The sequence below is a fragment of the Podarcis pityusensis genome, assembly GCF_964106645.2.
Source record: "Podarcis pityusensis genome assembly, chromosome: 1".
Classification (NCBI taxonomy): Eukaryota; Metazoa; Chordata; class Lepidosauria; order Squamata; family Lacertidae; genus Podarcis; species Podarcis pityusensis.
In genome coordinates, this window is record NC_138028.1 from 136539883 (window position 1) to 136564663 (window position 24781).

General features: G+C 42.2%; 1 protein-coding gene across 4 annotated transcripts in view; it reads right to left on the minus strand.

Annotated features, from left to right (window-relative positions):
• The window catches only part of VWC2L (von Willebrand factor C domain containing 2 like), a 108408-nt gene that overhangs the window by 30095 nt on the left and 53532 nt on the right, over positions 1-24781 (minus strand). Inside the window, exon 4 of one of the 4 annotated variants that reach the window (XM_081019448.1) lies at positions 22423-23240. The exons of the other annotated variants lie outside the window; for them this stretch is intronic. Coding sequence (XP_080875574.1) covers positions 23236-23240 — 5 coding nt within the window. The 3' untranslated portion in view covers positions 22423-23235. Of the gene's footprint in view, positions 1-22422; positions 23241-24781 lie in introns of those variants that run through there. 4 annotated transcript variants of the gene reach the window in all.

The following is a 24781-nucleotide window of genomic DNA, read 5'->3' on the forward strand; positions in this document are numbered from 1 at the left end:
AATAAAAAGTTTTCCTCTCCATCTGATTCATGACAAGAGTTCAGCCTAGTCCAAGTAAGTTTCCAGCAAAATTGCACCAGCAGATAGAAGGCATTCCCCTAAATCAATATGCCCTGGAAAAGTGAAAATTCCCACTAGATCGAGGCCAAATTGTCCCTGATATGTATCATCTCCACACCCACCCACCCGTGCCTGTGTGTGTTTAGAATGGACAAACGCTGTGGGTGGGTTTGAGGTGGAATAGAGAGGCTGCTGAGTCTTGTCTCTGCTGGTCATTTGTCTGCTCAAAATTGTCCCAGTGCAAGCTGCTTTTCTCTCTGCATGGAAAAAGATATGGGGATCTCCAAAATGTCAGGTCAGGGGCGGGGAAACCTAATATTTTGTTCCTTTGTGATTGCAAGGCTGACTGTGTTGCTCTATACTTAGGATGGGAAGTGCTGCAGTGCAGTTTGCCTTTTCAACTCCTGTAATTATCATGATTTTCACATAGGCTGCTGCGTCTTCAGCTGGAGCCTTAAAACTGTGAAATTGGAGCATTGGACAAGGCTGTGGTTTCAGATAGGCTCTGAGGTCTTTCTCTTGAATCACTGGCATTTTGTTCTAAATTGATGTAGGAGATTTCATGCATCTCTTTGTATACTTGTGTGGGAGTAACTCCCACGAATTCCAGAGAGAATTATTTCTGTGTCAAAATTGTGGAAGACTGACTTGTTCAGCAGATTCACAAGCAGAAAGAAGACGAGCTATATCACATGCCAAGGATTAATCAGTGATCTTTGAGAGTTAAAAGTGGAGGCACTGTTTTTTGGCATAATTAAACAGAACTGAGAATATTAAAGGTTTAAGGTAGGCTTCACACTGCGTTCCGTAGCATGAAGAACCTATTGAAAACTATGGCTCTGGTTCACGGCTGGTTCTATTTCATTGTATCTGAACATTTCAGCCATGCAAACAATTGCTGCTTCTATTAATTTTAGTACTTACAGACATAATCTTGTGTCATTGGAAGGCAGGATGACATATCATTTGCATCTTCTTCATGAGTTAGAATTCTATCGCTGTGGAATAGCCGTATTTTACTTCTGACAAGGCAAGGGTAGATATCTGTGATGAAGAGCCAAAGTCACCTCCACCAAGGGCTTGTCTCCCTTAAGGATTCCTATATCCTCCACCACCTCCCTACTTCACTTCCTGAAGATGATCTAGGCACAGACACCAGCCTTTCCTCTTAAATCCATAAGCTGAGTCCTTCCATGTTAACTTCCTGCCGCAGCAGTACCTAATTCGAACTGCAGATGCTGGGACAGAGCAACAGGACCTCACCCTATCGTGCAGATTTGAACCACCAACCTTCCGATCAGCAAGCCCAAGGGGCTCAGTGGTTTAGACCACAGCACCACCTGCGCCCTTATAACTTAGTTGCTGCTGTCCCTCATTTCTAGGACACCAAACCCTGGGTAAGCGCCTGGAACCCCAGAATTTCACACCACTTGGAGACTGGGGTGACGTGCAACAGTATCAAGAAGGCTGGTGGCAGATTTCTGTTTAAATTGTGTGTAGCAAGTAGCAAGGGTTTATCTCCACAGAGTTCTACTGATGCTACAAGTTTCATGAGTGTGGCTTTCCCTCTTCATAAAAGGTAATGCAGACAATGCAGAGATAAGCCCATGAAAGTCCATGCCCCAGGGCTTTTCTTACACATCTTCTTTCCCTCAAGAGAATTTTGGGCAGTGTAGTTTATCACTCAGAGAACTGCAATTCCCAGCAACCCTTAACAAACTACAGTGCCCAGAATTCTTTGAAGGGGGAGAAGGGTTTTGAATGTGCTTTAAAGATACAGAACTAAAGGCTCTTTATTGTTTTTATTACTGCTGACTACTAGGCTCATTTTTCTGGTATGCAGGCATGGGCGTAGCCAGGGGGTGGGGGGATAGCTCCCCCCCCATCCGGTAAGTAAATAAAAATACTTAACTGACTGACCAATTGCATTGCAGATAACTCAGTTCTGCTCTCCCTAACATAAAGCCTGCCCCCCCCACCCTAAAATGAATTCTTGCCATGCTCATAGATGCAGGAAAATCTCCTAGCTGCAAAACCTTATTCAGAAAATGGCATCCCCCCCAAAAAAACCCCCATTGTCTGTCACTTGCACTGAATAATTGGTTGTCCTCCCTATATCTACTTAACTACACAATGACCATGCTATTATTTCTGCATTCACGTGTTCACAGAAGCAAGCAAAGAGCCATTATGCAGGCCATCTCTTCCCATGCTTTGAATTTGCTTCAGCCGCTTTCACTTAAGCATGAAAACAAACTGGGGAAAGCAGTGAGCTGACGGGCAGTGCATCCATTGATGAAAACAAGCACTTGGTGAAGAGTTCCATGAATATGTCTGGTTATAATTTAAAACAGAGCTTGTGAAATGTGGGTGTGTTTGATCACTGGCTGTAAAATATTAGTTTTAGGGCTGACAGTTCTAACAACAGTTGTTTTCTTTTCCACAAGTTTCTTCAAGCTAGGCAATAATCTTCCATCAGGTTTCCCACTCATAATGAAACGCCCAAAGACAGAAAGGCACTTTGCATTAGGTTGCAGCTTTCTACCTGTGGACCACATTATTGGTTGCAGTGTGCATGCACATGCTCACAAGAGTGCTACACATGGTTAAAACTCCTTCATTCAGCATCTAGGGCCAGAAGGCTGGTGGAATTTCTAGGCATGCCAGCTAAATAGAGGGTTGGCAGTGGTAGATTGACTTGTGTCTTGTGATGGGCGGAGGGAGGAGGTCTGCATATCAGGACCTTCAAATCCTCTTCCTATACAGCTGAGTAGCATTTTCACAGCTGGCAGTGCTGACCACCTGAAAAATGTGTGTGTGTGTGTGTGCGTGTGTGTGTGTGTGTGTGTGTGCATGCGTGCAATCTGCTGCTACATGCAAGGAGCTGGAGAGTGGAACAAATCTTTCCACCAACCTGGTGGAAAAACCCCCACCATCAGCCCCTGCCCTTACATTTTGTAGCAGGAACATACCAGAGAAACAAGATGCTGAGAATTTTCACATTTATCTCAAGTTCTAAGTTTACAAGGTGAAATGACATTAATATAGTTTATTTTGTTTTGTTTTATTTATTCAGTCTGCACTAATACGTGTGGGGGGATTTAATGGCATGTCTCATATTTTAAGTGGGTGATATATGCACAGTGGTGTTGACTGTGAGTCAAGTCAGCATAAAACCAACATTTCCCTCTGCTTTTTTCCACCTACAGCTGTGCATGATATTTTATGCATTTATTTTATCTCACTCATAAAGAGAGCAGAAGCTGTAATGATGCCAATTTCAGGAAGACAGAGCTCCCATCCTAGTGACTTCTTTCCCTCTACCACTCAGCCCACCAGCTGACATCAAACAGCACACAACTGTAACCAGCCCAGTATGAAACGTAAGAAGAGATGTGGTGGAAAACCCAATGGATTCTTTTGATATTGTCCTATTATAAAAGCCAAACATGATGAAACACACTGAGGTCTATCCTGGGCTGTCTGAGAAACTAGGGCATGAAAGTCTTGGGTGCCAGCCACATATGCAACATGCCCTAGAGTCGCAGATAAGGGGCAACAAAATGGCTGGAGCAACTTCCCTACTATGGCAAGGGGGCAGAGGGTGAAGTCAAGGGGGGTGAACTACCTTTTCATGGCTTTGGTCATGTCCACAGAATGGAAGATGGCAGGATCCTCAAGGATGACCTATGGGGATCTGGCTTCAGGCACCAGGCCTGATGGCAGATCAACTCAGATCAACAAAGAGGTCTGCAAACAAGACATGAAGGCTGGCAACATCAATCCTGTCATGTGGAAATCCCTTGCAGACAACCCCAGTGCCAGGAGACACACAGTCAGGTCAAGCATGCATAGCAGTGACCAGAAGAGGAATGGCCACTGGGAGGAGCACAGAGAGAAGAAATGCCATGGCACACCTGCAGCAGCACAACTGGATGCCTTCCTCTGCCCCAGCTGCAACAAAACATGTCTCTCCTGTGTAGGTCTCTACAGCCGTGGCAGGTGCTGTAACTCTCCAACGGTTTAACTTTACCCCCAAAGGTGTAGTTTCCTGCGACAGATGGATGCCAACAGGCTGGCTTATACCAGGACGGCTCTTCCCTCTTCCACTGCTTTTGTGACTGTCTTTCTACAAAGCTCCAAGCTGGCATAGGTTCAGAGGTATGCTGTGGGAATGGGAAAGCTCTGGATCCAGTGGATCCACACCCAAACTTGGCATGCCTCCTCTTTGTCCTCTCTGGCACTGAACAAGCATGGACTGAAGTCCATTCCATAGCTCCAGCTTAGCAGGATTGAATGGCCAATTCTCCTTCTCCAATGGTGGATCTTGCCACCCCCCAGAGAAGAAGATCCCTGGGGAATCCTTCCCATTCAGACCTTCAAGCGACACACCCACAACTAGCACCCCTGCGCCCCCACCTGGTTGGCTCTATCTGAGCCGGCGTCAGTGAACTGCAATGTCCAGAGGGGAAGAGGCGAGGTCTCCAAGAATGCAGCTGCAGTCATCTGGTCAAAGTGAGGGCCTTAAATTTATTTTAAGTTCTGTATATTTAAATTTGCAAGAATAATTGGAGACCCATTAGAAATGACTTGATGTACAAATCACTAGGAAACGAAATAAACAAAAATATATACTCTGGTCACATTTCACTTCCAGGCCGTTACTTTCAGTAACTGGTGCTTCCTAAAATAAATTATTGTAATAACTCTGCTCGGATAATTATACAGCTCATCTCATTATTCACTCTTATTACAATGTTCTTATTTAAAATGCCTAACATTACAAGTCATGTTAATATTTAGGTGCCTTCCATAGTGACAAATTCCAGATGGGTAGCTGTGCGGCAGCAAAACAACAGAGTCCTGTGGCATCTCAAAGACGAGCAAATTTATTGTGACAAAAGCGTTTGTGGCTCAGAACCTACTTTGTCAGATGCACACATAAATTACTTATGAAAGCTTCTGCATAGTTGAAAACTATGGACTTTGTTGCCACACCATGCAGTGATGGTGATGGACTTAGATTACTTCAAAAGGGGATAAGACAAATTCAAGGAAGATAAGGCTCTCAATAGCTATTAGTTATGATGGCTATGGACCAGTATCTCCATTCTCAAAAGCAGCAGGCCTTTGAATACAAGTCACTGGGGAACAACTACGGCTGTTGGGCTGTAGGTCCTGCCTGGGCTTCCTAGCAGCATCTGGGTGGCCACTTTGAGAACAGGATGCAGGATTAGACCACCTTGGACCTGATCCAGCAGGGTTCATCTGAAGTTCTTAGGACTCTCTCCCCTTCTTTTGGAACTCAGAGGACCTTACAGAGCTAGTTGAGAAAGACTGTGATCCTCTATAGGATTACTTAGGTGTAAGCCCTACTGAATTCAATGAGACTTCTAAGTAAAGATGTCTAAGATGGGCTGAAAGTCAGACAAAACAGCATGTATAGATTGTGTCAACATGTCCTCCCGGGAACCATCCGTGTTTGCAAAAACAATTGCTTGGAAAACTGGCTGTCTGAATCCAGCTGCAGTATATTTTGTGTTCTCATTTATTTAACCATTGTCTGCTGTAGTTCTCTGAAATGGTGTCAGAAGTAAATGTAAATGGAGACATTAATGGCTAAACATATATGTTCCAGAAACCACAGTGGTCTCTTGGATCCTAAGGTGCAGGCATTTCTGTGCCTTGGTTACCTCAAGTTAAAATTCTTTATTTCAAAATCCATTTAGACAGCATAGTGATGGATTGTGCCCCATAGCCTAAGCTCCAAAGATGCACTAAAGTTAATGGAAAGACTTTCCGACTGGAGGCTAGTGAGTGGTTTCATTGTCCAAACCTCCTTCAAACAGAATTAACAAAGGTGTTAAGGATTCCGATACCCATTCAGGCTGTTGCAGAGTTTCTTTAACCCTTCGGTCCACTCACGGCTTTTTCCTTTGTGAGCCCTTGCCATTTAATTAATTAGATTCATGGCATTCATCTATGGCTTTATTGGAGTGCTATGCAGAGAATCAGGTTGCTAATAAAATGAAATGAGCATATGCCACTTTTTGTGAGCATGTAGTTCCCTTTTAATTAAATGAGTAGATGAAAGCTGCTGTTGCATCCATGAGCTAATAATTCCTGGGTTTCCACTGAAGTGCAAAGGGCCTGATGCTTCATCATTGCTTGTATTTTGCACAACCATGTTGGGATAGGAAAAGATGTGACTCTACTGGCCTTGGTCATTTTGGCACCTCAGTCCAGGACTGCCAAGTCTCAAGATCTGATTTCATTTCCTTCTCAGGGTCTCCAGGTGAACCAAGGTGAACCAAAGTAGTGGGGCAACTCCCCTCCATCAGGCTTCAAGTGATGAGCACAACAAGGCTCTTTTCTGATGCAGCAAGTGCGGGTCTCTGCCCCACACAAGGTGCCAGTAAGCCCCACACTTACCAGACCACAATCAAGAGAAACAAGATACTGCACATCAAAATCAGAAATGAGCTTGGGCATACCATTTGATAAAGGGACACAGCAGGCTACTTAGCATATATGGATTAGATGTTGCAGAATAATATGCAGACATATTTTATGTCAATATAAAAGTGATATCATTCATAGGCACAACATTGTTATAACACAAATATTATACAACATGTAAATGTGTTGTAACAATGAGCTAGATTTTATGATAGCAATGTAAGAAAAGCCTAAAGGTCAATTTAGTGCAGCATCCTGTTTCCTCCATGGTGGCCAGTCAGATGTTTCCAGGGAACTCAACCAGAAGGGAATGAAGGCAAGAACCCCTCCCCCTTTGTCACCCAGACATTGACATTCAGGGATACAGTGCACATGATCATGGAGGTTTTGGTGACTTATTGTGGCTCACAACCATTGATAGTCCTATCTTCCATGAACTTTTATTTATTGAGTTTATATACCACCCTATACCTGGAGGTCTCAGGGTGGCTCACAGAATAAAACATGTCAAACTTTGTTTTTAAAGTTATCTGAATAGGTGGCTGCCACCCAATCATGTGGCAAAGTTGTGCTCACTGTGTGTGCTGTGTGAACTAGCACTTTCTTTTTCCACTGGGTGACACACCCCTCAAAGTGGTAAAAAATGGAGAAAAATATATCTCTGTCAATACGATTCATAATATTACACAGTTCTTTCATGATGATTAGAAACACCAGGGAGGAAAATGTGAATGATCCACCAACAGTTAAAAGTGAAATATCCCACTGGTGTTTCAGTGGAAAGTATTTAAACAAGTGCTTGTTTCCTATTAAAATAAATGAGAATTAAACATTCTTAATTATGACTTCTTTGCACCCAAAATACATTTTCAGTCTGCATTTTCCTCATTGGAAGGCTTTTTACAAAGAAGACTCTGAGATCCCATGGAAAGGGAGATATAAAGTAGGCTTTCCTCCAGCCAATATAATATATTCTCTGGCACTGTGTGCTGGGCAAATGAGTCATGTGATCTATGGCCCCTCATCAATCTGGCCTGCTGAACGGAAGTGTTTGCAGTTATACTATCCAAGAATGACTGGGCATCAAAACAAAGAGATTCTCTTCCATCAGCATCTGACAAAGTGGGCTCTAGCCGATAAAGGCTTATGGCACAAACAATTGGTTAGCCTTTAAGGTGCCATGGCTCTCTTAGCTCTCTGTCCATTCGTGTGAAGCAGTTCCTCATTCATGGGTGGTCCAACATAAGGAAGCAACTGAAGCTTGCCAAATCCTATGATCCAGAAGCAGAGTGGAACTCCCTATCCGTGGTATAGCAGGGCAACACTGTAGTCATGGCCTGATGTGAGCAGATGGTGAAATAAGTGCATGTGTTCAAATGATGCTTTTTGGGAGAATGAGGACAAAGTTTTCTGCCCTTGCTGACCATGGGTAGCACCAGTGCAGACAAAAGAGATGCGCACTAGCCAAAACTAATTTAGACCAATGAATATCTTGCAGGACTATTTGACCATTTTACATGTAATAGATGATGGATTGTCCTCCTTCTTAACCATAGCTATAATCAATGGTGGTTTTAGTACGGAATTCAGTGGGATCTGCAGGGTACTCATGGAAGAGTTGTGATCAGCACTTATTCCTTGCAACCATCTGTGTAATCAGGATATTGCTCGAAGAAAGGTTGATCCCTAATGTTGCCTCTGAAATCAAGGAAAGGGTTACAGCAGAGGTATGAGAATAAGAAACCACCCACAAGGAAAATCGCATAAGAAAGAGACAAAAATGCATGCATGTCTGACACTGAAAAACCAACTAAGTTGGGGAACGTGTTGACTTCTGCATGAGACCTTGGAGAGCTTCTTGTTCCCAGTGTACATGGGCTAGATGGACTAACCATCCGGCTCAATGTTAGTGTTGAAATTTTGAAGATTGAGAGTTTTGCAGGAGGTAGGGAGATGTGCACATATTGTGCATAGCAAATAAGATAATAAGCGCACATAGGCGTGGGAAACATTATGTATTTCACACCTGGGAAGAATCACAAAGATGGGGAATCTGATCAAAGGTCAATGAACAATGAATTGCTCAGGTGTGCTGTCTGATTATTATAAGATTTTTTGGAGTGCCTGCAGCTTTAAAGGCTTGCAAACGAAAATATAAAATATCTAATCAAGCTGCTTAAGTTGCCAACATGCAGAATTGCAGGTTGCTTTGGTGGAACTAGAGGAGTGAAAAGAGAGAAGGAAAAGTGAAACCAGATGTTTCCTGAGGACCAACAAGCTGGGAAGAGTCAAACTTGGTGCTGCCTGATCCCATAATTAAGTGATAGGGCATAAGCCTCAATACTGTACAAAATACTGATATTACTAAGAGCTAACATTTCAAAATTATTCTTGCTAGAATGAGGCAACCACAGATGCTCAGAAGAAATGTGGAAGTACTGGATGTTGACATTTGTCAGGGCCACTAAATTTTTGTTTTTGTGAAGAGTTTGTTAGGACATGACCTAAGATTGTGGATTTTGGCCAGGATAGTGATTATTTTAGGAAGTCTAGCATGCTAGGATATGAAAATTAGGAAGTGAAAATCAGGGGTACATAACCTGAAATGAGTTCAAAGTGGAGGGGGTTCTAAGTGAGATCATATATGTGAATTGTTCAGTCATGAACCCTAAAACCTTGGCATCATGAATTATTATTGAAGCTGACATAAACCACTTTGGAAAAGTATAAAAGCAGATATTTGAGATCTTGAAGAGTCTTGTCATCAGAATCCTGGTAAGAGGTCCCACTTCCAAAGATGCTGAGCATCTTCTACTTTGCTTTAACCTTATAAATGTTTAAGATTTGGCTGTGTTCTGTTTAAAGGGTGTTGATTGTTTGTGAGCTGTGACCCTTTTGCAAGCTCTTGAATAGTCAGTAACTTAAGCAGCTTTATAGATCATAGTATAAATGAATTGTAGAGTTGGAAGGGATCCCTAGGGTCATCTAGTCCACCCCCTGTGATGCAGGAATCTCAGCCTAAGCAACCATGACAGGCGACCATCCAATCTTCGCTTAAAAACCTCCAAGGAATGAGAGTCCACCACCTCTTGTGGGAGTCTGTTCCACTGTCAAACAGCTCTTACTGACAGAAAGTTCTTCCCGATGTTTAGTTGGAATCTCCTTTCTTATAACTTGAAGTCATTGGTTTGAGTCCTACCATCCAGAGCAGGAGATAACAAGCTTGCTCCATCTCTTATGTGACAGTCCTTGAGATATTGGAAGATGGCTATCATATCTCCTCTCATTCGTCTCTTTCCCAGATTAAATATCGCCAACTCCCTCAACTGTTCCTCATAAGGCTTGGTTTCCAGACCCTTGATTATCTTGGTTGTTGTCCTCTGCACATAGTTTATCAACATCCTTCTTAAACTGTGGTGCCCAGAATTGGACACATTATTCCAAGTGTTGTCTGACCAAGGCAGAATAGAGTGGTACTATTACTTTCCTTGATCTGGACACTCTACTTTTCTTGCTGCAGCCTACAATAGCACTAGCTTTTTTTGCTGCTACATCACACTGTTGACTCATGTTAAGCTTGTGGTCTACTAAGAGCCCTAGGTCCTTTTTTACATGTACTACAGGCAAGGCAAGTGCCCCACATCTTAAATTTGTGCATTTGGTGCTTTCTGCCTAAGTGCAGAACCTGACATTTCTCCCTACTGAAATTCATTTCGTTAGCTTGCGCCCAGTTCTCCAATCTGTTAAGATAATTTGGAATCTTGATTCCATCTTCTGTAGCATACGCTACCCCTCCCAGTTTGGTGTCAATTGCAAATTTGATGAGCATCCCCTCCTTCATTCAAGTCATTTATAAAAATGATGAACAACAACGGGCCCAGGACAGATCCCTGAGGCACCCCAACTGTCACTTTCCCCCAGGATGACGAGGAACCATTAATGAGTAGTCTTTGGGTTCCGTCAGTCAACCAGCTACAAATCACCAGATAGTCCCCTCATCCAGCCCACATTTTATGTTTCATAGGAGTCAGAGGCAAAAGGAAGATATAGTGATTCCCACATACACTTGAGGGTATTATGAAGCAAAAATTTAGTCCATATTTTAAAGCAATCTGAATTGGATCTGCCATTTCTGCACCTCAACCAGCAGCAGGAGAGGAGCAGTAGCTGGGTCGACTACAAAGCAGGCAAAACTTTTGTTACCATCTTCCTGCTTTGTTTTGCTACTGCTCCCCACCGAAGGGAGAGGAGGGATGCTGGACCAGCCCTGAAGGGCAGTGGACACACCCACCACTGATTTGTAGCAGTTGGGCTTGACACCAGACTTCTGGGTGGGGTGGGGAGGTTAAAAGGGGGAAATGCTTGGTTTAATGAGAATTATTTTTGGACTAGGGGGAGGTTGAGGTTTTGTTTATTTGTTAATTAATTAATTATATATGGAGATGTGCAAACTTTGAAGCAGCTGAGTTTCAGGTACTGTATTGCTTTGAGAAGCATGAATTAGATAAGTTCACACCACAGTGCTGACCATCTCTATTCTGAGGTCACATTGCCCCGTACCTTGTCAAGGTATTCTCCAACATGATTTGGGTTTTGAGAAAAGAAATGCTTATATGCAGACTTACAAAACTTATTGCTCATTTTCTTTTGAAATCCTTTTCTTTCTCTGCTGATGTTGGCATAAAACAGAAATGTTCCATAATTTAAATCCTGATGAAATCTATTTCCAAAACAGTTTTTTTAATGCTTCACTTGAAAAGATTGATGTTTTTCTATTGTATTTTTCAGTGCCAATTAATTACTTAATTCATTAGCAGTGTAACACAAGAGTAGGCTTTGAAAAGCCCATGCTTTGTGTAAATGCCTTTTATTATGGCTAATTAAGTACTGTGGAAGGACCTGATTAGACCTCTGAGCATTTCCTTATCTTGGGGAAAAAATAATGCATCCAGTCCTACAATGTATGTAACAAAAGCAGAACTTGACAACTCCGTAGCTATTTATGAAACAAAAACTATAGCGGAATGCACCAAGAAATGCAGTGGGGGGGGGGAATCTATACTCCGTATGCCCACTCATCCCTGTGGAGACTTAGCTACAGTAGTGCTAATTATTTTGGCTATTAAGCAGAACATAAAGAAAGTGGTGCATTCAGTGACTGAAATGAACAACGGTGCCAATGAGTAAACGCAGCCTTGGGACAAATTATTGTAATGCTCACTAAAGTTAGGAACAGATTTCCAGATGGCTATTGTACATATGGCTAGGGCTACAGTGGTAGCCAAAAAAGGCAAGAGAGGATCCTTTTCCAAATGAAATCAGCCCCGACCTTGAAACATGAATATTTGCCAGTGTGACAAGTTGCTGGATTTGTTCAGCTTCTTAATTTCTCCTCTTTACCCTTACTCTACCCAGCTTTTACTATGATCAGATTTAGGCAGCATTTGCAGCAAGCACTAAATATTGCTCACAGGGGGTCAGATTGTGTCATCTTCTGCAGTTTACAAAGGACTTTATGAACCCATCTATTCCCCTGCCGTTGGTTGATTTATTTGTGCAGGGAGACGAAAAAGGAGGGCCTTGAGTAATGCAGGAACACAGAGCAAGGCAATCACCCCTGGAATGTATTGATTCACAGTTAAGTACATAAAAGGAAGAAAAGGTGATGCACGTATTACAATTGCAGCAGGTGGCATGTACAATTTTACAATTTGCATTCATAGAACAGAATCAGGCTTGTCGAGTTGTGAACTACCATTGTACTCATATATGGAATTCCAGACATTAATAATGTGTCTTAAACCAAGTACAAGTATATTAAACCAAGTGTCTCCACTGAACTGCAAATATGATATCTGCTATGTCAGAATGGATGGAGTCTCCTGCTAAATTACTGCCCTCCTCAGTTGGAGTCCTGGGGTCTTCTTGGACAATGCAGATTAGGGATTTTCACATGACATCATAACTTTTACTAAGTTTTTAAAGCTACTGCAAGTCTATTTGCAAATGTCTTTGTATTATAGGAGTTTATTTCCCATTGGTACAACTGTAATCCTGTAAAGGTGTGGGGTTGGTATACATCTCCCCCTTTCTCTCATTATAACATCTTGAGCTTGTTACAAATTGAGATTTAACTAAGAGAATTGCTTGCATCTTTGGATTTATGCAACATGGTCTCCATGTTGTGAAAACATGTTCTATTGATTGCATCTCTTTCTTGCCAGAATGTTATTGTTTTAGGCACATAACTTTTCTTCTGCAGTTTATCTTTATCTTTATTTTTTACTTGCCTGTGAATCTATACAGGCATGTAACAAATAAACATACAGTCATATACCAGAAGTTTGTTGTATTTTATGTGTAGGTTTACAGGTGTCCCAATTAGGGAAGGGCTGTGGTACAGTAGTGGGGCATGTGGTTTGCGTGTTTAAATCCCCAGGTCCCATGCCTGGTGTTTCCAGGGCAGGGAAAGACTCTACCTGAAACCTGGAGAACTGACTAGCCCCATTGAAGTCAGTGGGACTTAATTTCAAGCAAGCACATAAAGATACCATTGCACTCACAGGAAGTAAGTCCCATTGAACATAATTGGACTGCATTTCAAATAAATATGTTTTGGATCAGTCTGCATAATGGAAAACCTCCCTGCCTTGCGCATCTCTGCTAAAAAAATACCCACACTGCTGCTCTTTGTAGAGATATAGTTTGCCATTCAGAAATCCCAGAATTGATATGTAAAGTTGAGACTCATGCTATCATTGGCGTTTAGGGGTTTTTAATCCTCCTTATGAATGCAGTCAGTTAGCATCTCACCTGGGGGGGGGGGGGATGTTGCTTTGAATTCCAGAGCACTGTGACAGACAGCAGAGAGAATAACAATGAAATCCTGCTTTTCTTTCTCTCTCTCTTTCTTTGCTGCAGTTGTGTTCCGTTCTGTCGTTACTATGCCAGTGCCTCTTGCTCGTTGGCATTGTGTTCTCTGACTGCCACTGCAGTCTGCCTCAATTAAAGAGAACTGGGTGAGAAAAAGCTCCCTTTGCTACTGGCAAAGTCAGGTCTCTGGATGGCAGCCGGTGGGGAGACTGATTCAACTTCTTACTGAATACCAGGTTATCAGAGTGTCAGTTATGCATAACCCAAAGCAGCACTTGTAACCAATTCAGCACAATGTGTTGTCAGGCAGCAAGACGAATGCTTAACAACACTCCAGTTCTGTTCCTGTTTATCAGTGGCAGACCCTGATTATGGATACCTCTCCCCATTTTGTGGCCCCCATTTTGTTCCTATTTTGTTTTTTAAGATCCCTGTTCAATATTTTGTTTAGTGAGGGGCCAGAATAAGATGTGATATTAAATGTGTTTTTGCACTCAGCATGTTTAAAAAAGCATATATTGGATCCTGATAATTAATGGAAGCCATTGGGAGATTTTCTCCCAATGCAAAATAGAAGGCTCAAAGAATGGTTTGCAACATATTTCCTAAAAGACAGTATTTCCCCAATAAATGACAGGATATATATGGGCTGTGACCAACATTGTGTGTATATCACTTCTCAAACCAGCAGCAGGAGTGTACTGGATGCAGAGCAACAAGGTGGGTGGGTGAACACAGCCCTGTCTGGCCCTGGGCTGCCAGGCTTGCCATTCTCCAGGCTTCAGCTCCATACTGCAGATTAGCCTTCCCCAGCTGGCACCCTCCAAGCTGGGCTACAATGCCCAACATTCTTGACTGTGCCGGCTGGGGCAGATGGAAGCTGGAGTCCAAACCTCCACACGGGCCTTCTCAGACTGGGTCCCATTGAGTTAAATGGGGCCTGCTTCCAATTAATTGTGATTAATATTGAAAGCGAAATCACTGAGTTGGGGGCAGGAGGAAGGAAACTTGCAATATGTGAACACAAAGACACCATGACGTGAATGGCTTGCAATTTCAAATTCCGGAGAAACTCATTTTGAACTGCTGATATCTGATAGTAAGTCAATTATGTTTCTCTAGCATATCTTTAACCAGCAGAACAAACACATTTTTTGGTTTTTAAAATGGCTTAGGGCAGGTGATAGCAAAGTAATTGTATGCAGCATACGGCAGGCAGCGAAGAGAAGAGCCACCAGCCGTGTGCAAAGCAGGCAGAGGGGGTGGAAGCAGGACTCAAACAGTGATCCATGAAGGTATGGGAAAAGGTCACTATAAGCAGGTTCCTATTATGATTATGAAATGTTGGAGGATATGCACCGAACGCACACACAGAACCAGTGGCACAGCTGATGTAGCGCAGCAACTCCAAAGCTGTTTGAATTTTGCTTCAGCTCACCAAGATGGCCTTAGGCAAGCCATTCTTTTGTGGCATCAGTCTCTTGCCTTAATCTCCAAACTTTACTGGGTTGTTGTAAGGATCACAGAAATGCAATGTGTGCAAAGTCCTTTATAGTTGCACAAATGCTAAGAACTGTTAGCATTTAAAATACCGCTGCATGGTGGCTTCTCCAAGTGTAATAGCCTGTCATGCAGGATACAGCAATTTTCTCCATACTCCTACAAGCCACCTTGAAATAAATGCCAAGGGATGGCATGGCAGAAATGGCTAGATCCACATAGAATTATAGAACTGTAGAGTTAGAAGGGATCCCAAGTGCCATCTAGTCCAACTCCTTGCAATTCTTGTTCAGCTACTGCAGCCAAATGGATTGGTTCTTAGCATATCATTTATGCATTGAGACAAAGGAACTATCTGCATGTTAGTTTTTATGGGAAATGGAATGTCTCCCATGAATATTCTCATAGCTGTTTGGGAAAGAGGTTTTCTTAACTTTACAATTATATTTAATTTCCCTTTGATGCCATGATATTCTCATACTTGCCTTTCCCATTCTTTACCTGCAGCAGGCAGTGTTCTTTATGCTTTGCCACTGACTGCTCTTTGCCAGTTTCAGAGGGTGTTACCCTCCATCTATCAGGTAGAGCATAAAAAGTCCATCTCTGGGCAATAGCAGTGAGATTCACTATCATGAATCCACTATCATGGTCTTTAGCTGTGTAAGCCAATATGCCACTCCACTACCCTAATCCTTAGCTCAGATGACAACTTTACATAGTGTATCCTAATTTGGTCTAAAGAACTATCATGCCCCAATTCATTAATCATAATTTACATCACCTGGGGTTAGAAGCTTAGAGAACAGCCTAGTTAACTTTAAGAACATTAAAGATCCATTGATTTCAAAAAGGGAGATTCTCACACTGAAATTAATGGGACTTCATTCATTCTGGATCATGATCTTAGTTTTTACTGATTCATGACAACGTGTGCTAGCTGGCAATTTGACATTGTAACCAAATTCTATAGGGGAACAAAGGGAAATTCAACCTTAAGTCAACTGTTCTACAGCACCTTTTAAAGTGTACGCTGTGCTTCACAGTTAAGATCTCTCATCCTTTCCCTCAGTTACCTTGTGAGGTAGGACATGCCATGAGATAATGACATGCCCAAGGGCTCCCGGGATGCACTGTGGTCAGATAGAGAACTGAGCTGGCCCACTGAGCCACAGGATGTGGTCTCTTTTATTCAACTAACTTCAGGAAAAGATACTCCCCAACTTTCAGTTTTTCCTTTATGAAACCATGAGAACGTCAACTTCCTACAGCACAAATGGGCAATACTAAGCCCACCAACCATAAAGTTTGTGGTCCACAAAAGGTTTCAGCATCACATTGGTTCATGACTTTGTCATTCCGAAGAGACACTGTCCATCTTCAGAAGTCTCTGTTTAATTGCATTTTACAAAGTGGGGAGTTTTCCTGCTGAATGTCAACAATACTTTTTGAAATTAAAGTAGTAGCCCTTTGAAACACAGGTTCCCATTGTCAAAGGAAAGTGGTTCAAATCCCTGATTAAAATCTTTTAGTGGAGTAACATCCACAAAAGAGGCAGCTCCAATAAAAAAACTTTAAAAATATTGAAATGCTAAAACACCAGCCTAGTTCCAAAGGCAGGCCTCTGTTTTTAATCACATTTCCCCCTTCAGTTCTCTAATAATTACTGTTCTGTATTTCCTGTAATGCATTTCTTGTTTGCATTGACATTGCTTGAAAGGTAACCGAAAATTATCTCTCAAGCCTTTTGCCTGCAGCTTTATCACAGCACAGGAGTCTTATGCAAATTAAGTGCAGTGCCTCAAATAAAATAAAACTAAATTCTTTCATTAATATTTGGCGTTTGCTGCCCTGGTCTGTAACCTGGGAGGACACCTGCAATTACTATGCAGTTCTGAGCCAGGCATCTGACTCTGAGCTACAGTGGCAGCTTCCATTCCGTTGCTTCCTTTCCTGGGCATTAAACTGCATCCCATAGAGCTTACTCAAACAAGCAATCTCCGCTCATGTGAGACGCCTAATTGACTTCAGAGGGCTCCTCATGTGGGCAAGAGTTACTCATGCGGCTACTGTACCCAGGGAAACGTGCGCAGCGAGAATGCGCAGGCCGGCCCCTGCGAGGCTCCTTTCAGAGATGTGGATAGGCAAATGCATTGATTTCAAAGATACAGTGTGTTCCTCCCAGACTGAAACACGGCTGACTGCGGCATCGCTCCCTGACCAAAATCAATCAGCAGGATGGCTTACTCTGAGTTCTGAGCTCTCTCACTCTTCTGGTGCTTCTAAATGTAGAAAAGGAAGGAGGTACAGGGTTTTGCTTAGATCATAAATGAGAAAGTACTGCATTCCACAGAGATGTGTATTGATCTGAAAAGGAGAGTGTCAGAAAGCAATGCTGCTGTATACATCTCACAAGGCACACAGCTCACTGCGAGGAGGAGAGTGTAACTAAGGCTGAAATGATGCCAACTGAAAACCTGAGCAGAGATTTACATGCATTAGGAGAGCACATAAAAGGCAGAAACCTTCTTTAAACCAAGTACATAACTCTAATTAGGAAACATTCTCTCTACTCTCTGGAAGGTGTGCATGTGTACCTGGAAGGTTTTATTTATTATGGAAGCCTTTCGCCAGTGGAATAAACAAAGCATGTTCTCTCTCTCTCAGTGTGGTTTGTGGATCACTATCAGGGGGCAGGGTATTAGGATGACACTGTGGGAAGACAGGATGGAAAGGAACCCTCCCCCTTTCTCCCCACATGTGCACACACACAGATGAATGGCAATTTAGCACATTATTGATATGCTACAGAACACTATGTAACTGGAAGCTTTGGGGGGATTCTGTCAGTGTAAATATTTTTATTCATCTTGACAAAAATGGCTGGAATTATATGACAAAATCCAGTACCCTCCACATTCATTTTGACTGCAATGGACTATGGCAGGAATAGCCAGTGTGAATTCCCAAATGTTTCTGGACTACTATAACTCCCATCTTTCTTGATAATTGGCGATGGTGGCTGGGGCTGATGACAGTCTAAAGACTTCTCACACTGACAATATCTGAATTATGGGATTTTCAATATAAAACTTGCACAGAGATTGACTGGGTTAGTGGGAGCTGTAATAGATTTTGACAAAACAGCAGTATCACAGGAAAAGCCACTAGAATTAGGCTACATTCCTATTGTCCTTGGGAGGCTATCCCCAAAGGCCACCAGCTGAATCAGATCCACCTTTCTGATGTCAAAGACAGATATTGGAAAGGATCTGATGTTGGCATCCCTCTGGAATAGTGCCAGCTTCTCCAACATATTTTGATTTTTTTTATATGGTTGTTTACTTTGGTTCGAAGCCACTTTGATGTATTTTATGAAATAGTGCTATATAAATATACTTCTGAATAAATAACATATCAGCGCTCTGAAGGCCCAAGAAAGTGGGAACCCTAGAGGCATGCTGGGAAATGGCTGGAATCCCAAACTAGGACAAATTTCTGACCTGTTCTTCTGGGAGCAAGGAGAGGGGAAACATTTCAATAAGTGTTTTTTTTTTAATGGACAGAAGAATGCAGAACATTCCTCCACCCTCACTTCTGCTTTGTAGGCTCAAGCCCAGCAGGACTTTGCATAAGGCAGTAGAACCACCTTTGGATTCCTCCTCCCCCTTTAGGATTGCATCCTTATGTGTAAATCACTGTGTGGAAAAAGGATGAGCATAGAGGCATTTTAGTGCATGGGGCAATGTCAGAATCAAAAGGCTCAGCAGAAAAGCACCCAATTCACAAGCTGAAGGTCCCAGGTCCAACATGCAGCTGGAAATGTCCACTTATCTGAAGCCCCGGAGAGCCACTGCCAACCAGGATGGACACTACTGAGTGAAGTGTACCAATGGGTCTGAGGTGGCTTCTTATATTCCTAGCTGCAGCCAGACATGAAAAACACCTAAGGGTGATTTTTCTCTAAACAAAATCATCCAGAAAACCTCCCAGGCTTTACTCCCTAATGGCTGTGATTAGCCCTAGAAATTTACAAATCACTCCTGCTTCTACAAATCACTCCTGTGTCTGCAAATGTAATGTGGGAAGAGTAGATACGTACAGCTTGTGGTTGGAGGGATGTGGGAATGCAGGAGAAACATGACAGACCACACACAGGATTCCTTTTGGGAGAGGAGGTGGAGTTGGAAGGCAGAGAAAGAGTGACATGTACGTAGCACAGAGAGAAGCAGCAGAACTACAAAACCAACTGCATTTCTTCAACATGAGTCCAGGTGAAATATAAAACAATATAATCATCTCCAGAGTGTGTCTGACATTCTTTTATTCTTCCAACTGGAAGCGTCATTGAAAATTGTTGGTGCCTCTGGCAAAATAGTTCTTCAGTGCTCTGATGTTGATTTCTGCCAGGCCCGATTGTTCCTCTGTCACCAAAGGAACTGTGCTAAAGCGAGAAGATGAGGCCAAGGGAAATTGCCAGCATTCTTGACCTCAGTGATACCCGCTCAGTTTGAAATTTTGCTAACCTTGTCCACTGCCAACAATTCCTGACTTGAGGCAACTTTTCTGCTGCTGGGTTGAATTATACTGTGTTCATGTTCTCACTTGACACATAAACATATCTCTAATGGTTGTACTCATAATCAAGATAGCATGCTCTTATCAGATACAGTGAGAAAAAAATGGTTTCTGTGACCATGAGGCCTTAGTTATCCTGTGCAAAATACCAAAGTTTAATGTGTCTATTTTGCTGGGCACAGTCCATCACCTGAAAGTGCTGCCCCCTCCTTCCTTGTATCAGGCTTGCTCCAAGTACTTTGACCCTCCAAGATCATTCAGAGTAGCTCCAGAGAGCACCTCACCTGTTAGAGAAGTCCTCAGAAGACTTACTAAGTCTTACCTTGATGCCACCAAATGAATAAGAAGCATTTCAATCATAATCACGCTGCTCAGTGTCTCACTTCGTGAAGTGAGTGACCAAAGTCCTACACAGTGAGTTTTATGAAAGTGCTGGGGATTAAACACAGTCTACAAGAAATCACTTCATCAGCCTCAGTCTGCCGTGTATAAAATGTGACTTCTTAATTTTTTTATTACTATCAACATAGCTGTTGCATACGTAGGATTGGAATACATCTTTCCTAGATGCAAGCCAATGCATTATACCATTGGGTAAGGGGCAGCTTACCCTGGTGCTCCTCCCAATGTTGCTGGACCTCCATTAGCCCCATGGAATGATGGGTGTTGTGGTTCATCAACATCTAGAGGGCACCAAATTGGATAACCCAGTGGGCTTAGCAGGGCTGGGGAGCCTGGGGGCCTCCAAATGTTACTGGGCTGCAGGTCTTTTCATCCCTGACCATTGGCCATGTTGACTGGGGTTAACGGGAGCTGGGGTTGAGCAAAATCTGGAGGCCCACTGGCTTCACAACCCTGCTTTAAAGGGAAAGAAAGGTGCAAAAACGTCTACATAATTAAAAGTGCAATCCTATACATATCCGCTCAAACCTAAGTCTCATTGAATTCAATGAGGTTCCTTGTAGGATTGCTGCTAAAAGACAGTGCAGATCCTTCATCCAAATGCATCAAGATAGCTTAATTTGCTTTGAAGTGGAAGGTGGAAGAAATTTCTCATCATATCTAATTCAAGGGTTCATAATATGAAAATACTTAGTCTATGGCTGTCATGGATGAGAGACTTTGACGCTTCAGCACTACTCAAACATATGGTAATGTCCAGGATGAGATTTCAGTAATGATCTCATTTTAAATAGTGTGTGGGTGTAGGGAGAGAGAGAGAGAGAGAGAGAGAGAGAAGAGAGGAGAAAGACTATCCCTGGTTTAGAATTAATGAGTATAGCAGAGACACAGAAGCTGGAAGTGGGTGGGAAACACACAGAGAAAACTTTTAAGTGCCCTCTTAATCTTCAGTTTGGCAAACTCACTTAGCTGTAATATTTAATTCATAGCTTTATTACACCCCTCACTCAGTAAAGTCTCAATTTAATATAAAAAGACCAGATCAAACATTCAGCACTTTACATACTAGGATTCCTTTTCCACATTCTCTTTTCTTCCCTTATGGAGAACCCAACAAGAGAGAATTAAATATGTCCTAAATCAAAAGCAAAGCAACTCTGCAGCTTCGCCTAAACAAAATGCTTGATGAACCAGCATCCACACCCACCTCAAGGCTTAAGATGTACAACTGAATCTAAGCATTTAGAAGGGATGCCTCCTTTCTCCTCTAGACCATTTACAAAGGTGAGCTTCAATATATAAAGAAGCCACTGTGGGGAAATGGATGCTGGACTAGGTGAGCCATTGGTCTGTTTCCAGCGGCACTGGATCTTCCTAACAATATCATCAATCTTGCATTGTTTGGAATGGATATACCTCACAAGGCTAAGGGAACCCAGATTCAAGCTCCCTTACTCTTCTTCTTCCTAAGGTGTCAGAGACCTGTCCTCTTTTGAATCTGGTCTGCCCAAATGACACCCTCCACTACTCTCTTCCAATGCCAGCCAGTTATTATACCGTACTTAAAGCAGGGGCTTCCAGACAACTGCTCAGTAAGCCTCTATAAGTCAAGGGGAAAGAATCCCTGCTTGTGGATTTCTTTCCTACCATGTCCACTTTTAGGTAGAAACACACATTTTGACCACATCTGCAGCCTAGTTCTTAATGAGGCGGTCAGTCTGTGCCTCGTATCCTCCAGCCTGGTATCTTCTAAGTTCTGGGATGGTCAGTGTTGATTGGCGTTGTTATTCAAAACATCTGGAGGATTCCTGGGGGTTAAGGAAGCCTGTTTTGGTCTGTACAACTTCAAACTCAGGTGGGGGCTCAACATGAGCAAACATTTCTCCATACACAAAAAGTCCTTGCCCAGTAAAGTACACAGGAAGAGGCTAGGCCAAAACCTTCATGTCTGACATGTTGGTGTGGAAGGGTTACTATTTTTGGTACTGAGGAGCATCCAGAGGCATATTGCCTCCAATCCTGAAGATTCCTTTTAGCTACCATGTCTAGTTGCCATTACTCCAATCTGACACCACAACCCAATGCCTATTTCCACAAAAGAAAGTCCCATTGAGTTCAATGGCACTCACTCCCAGGTAAGCTAATACCCTCCTGCAAGTTTAGTCCATCTGGCAACTTGAAGTGATATAGTTCAGACAGCTTTATCATCTCAGTGAGAGCAAAAATGTGATGGGTACACACATGTACTTCACCATCTGTTTCCTAAGTCAAGTTTGACTAAGATGCCCTACAAGACCATCTTCTTCAACTTTGATTCCACATATATGTAACAGTGACAGCTCAAACTTTGGTGTATGTCAACACTGACATTTGAAAGTTGATAAGCCCAAACAGACTTTTTGTACACCTGCAAACTCAAGTCATGCTCCAGTGAATCTTGACAATCACCTAAACATAAACATTCACAACTGTATGTGTGAAAAGTGAATGCACTATTTTCTGACACTATTTTCTGGCAATTGTAGATATAATAATGAATTTATTGTGCTTGTAAAGGCTCACAATATACAAGGGGTAGTATTAACTGCAACAACAACAACAAATTGAGTGAAAGAATCATCTGATATTTTTCACATATTATTCTGCATCACTTCCTTAAGTCATCAATATCTAACTATGGTAGCCAAATGGGAAAAAGGGGAAAGGGCCCGGGCACCTTTAATAGCCATGCAGAGGAGATAATTAAAGGTACGGGAGCACGGTCCTCTTTGCCATCTGGTCACCACTCCCCACATTTAATCCTAGCAGCTGGCATTTCAATGTGATCTTTCCATCTCTTTGGATTACCTGAATAATGTTATGGGATGGGGTGGGAATAAAGTGGTGACGGTAGCTTTATTTAGTATATTATCAGGTAGGGATTCAAAATGAGTACTAATTGCTGGAGTAGTACTGAGAGAAGACCACTATAGATTTCATCATAGCACCATGAAAAGTATAAGATCAGAAATGAACAGTTGGTTACATTTCTTTGATTACAGTCATGAAAGAAGGATGCTGTTAACTACATTGGATGAAATCTCTGATAAGATGAAACAGGTTTTTGTAAATAAAGCACTGCAAGAGTCATGTTTCGCCACTAGTAATGAGTAGTACATTTCAGGGGTGGGTGAGAATTGAAATCCCCAAATTTGGTTGCTTAATATTTGATCCACATCACATTTTTTTTCCTTTTTTAAAAAGTAATTGCTGACTTTTTTGTTTGTTTGTTTCTAGCGGGATTTCCCCAGGGATCCAAACAACTCTTCAGAGAAGTGAATGAAGTCTTCTCTCATCTCTTGTCCTCCCAAATTTTCAGGGTCTTCTTTATCCTGCAACAGTTGTATATAATCAAATGGCAGCTAAAACATCTCCGAAACATCTTTTCATTCTTCAAAGATTTTAAAAATATTTTTGAACCTTGTGAACCATCCCAGAAATAATTTTGGCAGGGAAATGAAAAAGCTATGAAGAGTTGAGTTTAGTCCAGCAGACAATAAATCACATTGGGATCTGGGAAACTTACAAGTGCAATTGTATTCAATGGGGCTTACTCCCTAGTAAGTATAATATCTCCTCTCTAATTCCACTAGAGACTCATATCCTAATCCTACTCTGGTGATCTGCCTTGCACGTGACTATTTCGCCCTGATAATGATGTTCATCTACCACACATTAAGTTCAACAGTACATGGATGAGCCTCATCCCATAGATGGCCATTCTTAAGGTCTCCTTTGCTAGATCAGGATATCACCGTAAATCATCCTGCAACATCAGTTAACAAGGTGACCATTTCCTATAGCCTATATACCTGAGGATGTTAGTCCCACACCTGTATAGACCAATGATGTACCCATCTTGGATGGATCAGGTACTCATTTACAATAAAATGGGAAAGCAGTCAGATGCCTTGCAATAGGAGTGTGGGATATGTGACCCTCCATACGTTGTCGGATTCTGACTCCCATTAAATCCAACCAGCATGACCAATAGTCAGTGATGATGGGAGTTGTAGTCCAGCAAAGGTTCCCCACTTGCTTTACAATCTATATTTACCAAACTGGGCTTGATGAAGCTGCTGCTGTTGAAACTGAATATAAAGGGAAGGGACTATCTGTATTATCTGGTGACAGAAATAAAAAATAAAATAAAAAATTGTCCAGTAGCACCTTAGAGACCAACTAAGTTTGTTCTGGGTATAAGCTTTTGCATGCATGCACACTTCTTCAGATACTGCATGCACACAAAAGCTCATACCCAGAACAACCTTAGTTGGTCTCTAAGGTGCTACTGGACAATTTTTTAATTTATTTTTGACAGCGTCTGACCAACATGGCTACCTACCTGAATCTGGTGACTGGACACTGCACTTTGAGAGATCCTAAATATTTTCATATTCCATCCCCATAGGCATTAGTAGCTTTACTACTCTCTGCCAGTAGGTTAGACCTGGTAGCTTTAAACAAATATAACTTTGGCTATCATCTTAAAGTTATCACTATTAGAAAGAAAACAATGTCAGTTAGTACACTGAAGTGTGAAGTGTAGCCTCTGAATAACCAAGTAAAAACTCGAAAGTGGAAGCAAGTCAACTATTGAAATTTCCACCCTTCCAAAGATTGCTGTAGACTGCATTTCCCAATCAGATGAAATCTTTGATCAGATGAAACAGGTTTGATCTTTGCAAATGACACCAAATCTGTAGAGACAACTAATTTGCCACACATTTGTACCAACTGGTGGTGAGGAAATTCTCCCTAGTGCTTGGCAGGACTGATGCAGGCCTATCAAATGGGCTACATGAAGACTGTGCTGAAGTTACTGCTTACTTAGCTGATGGTATCCAAACATTCTGTCTCGCTACCACTCAGT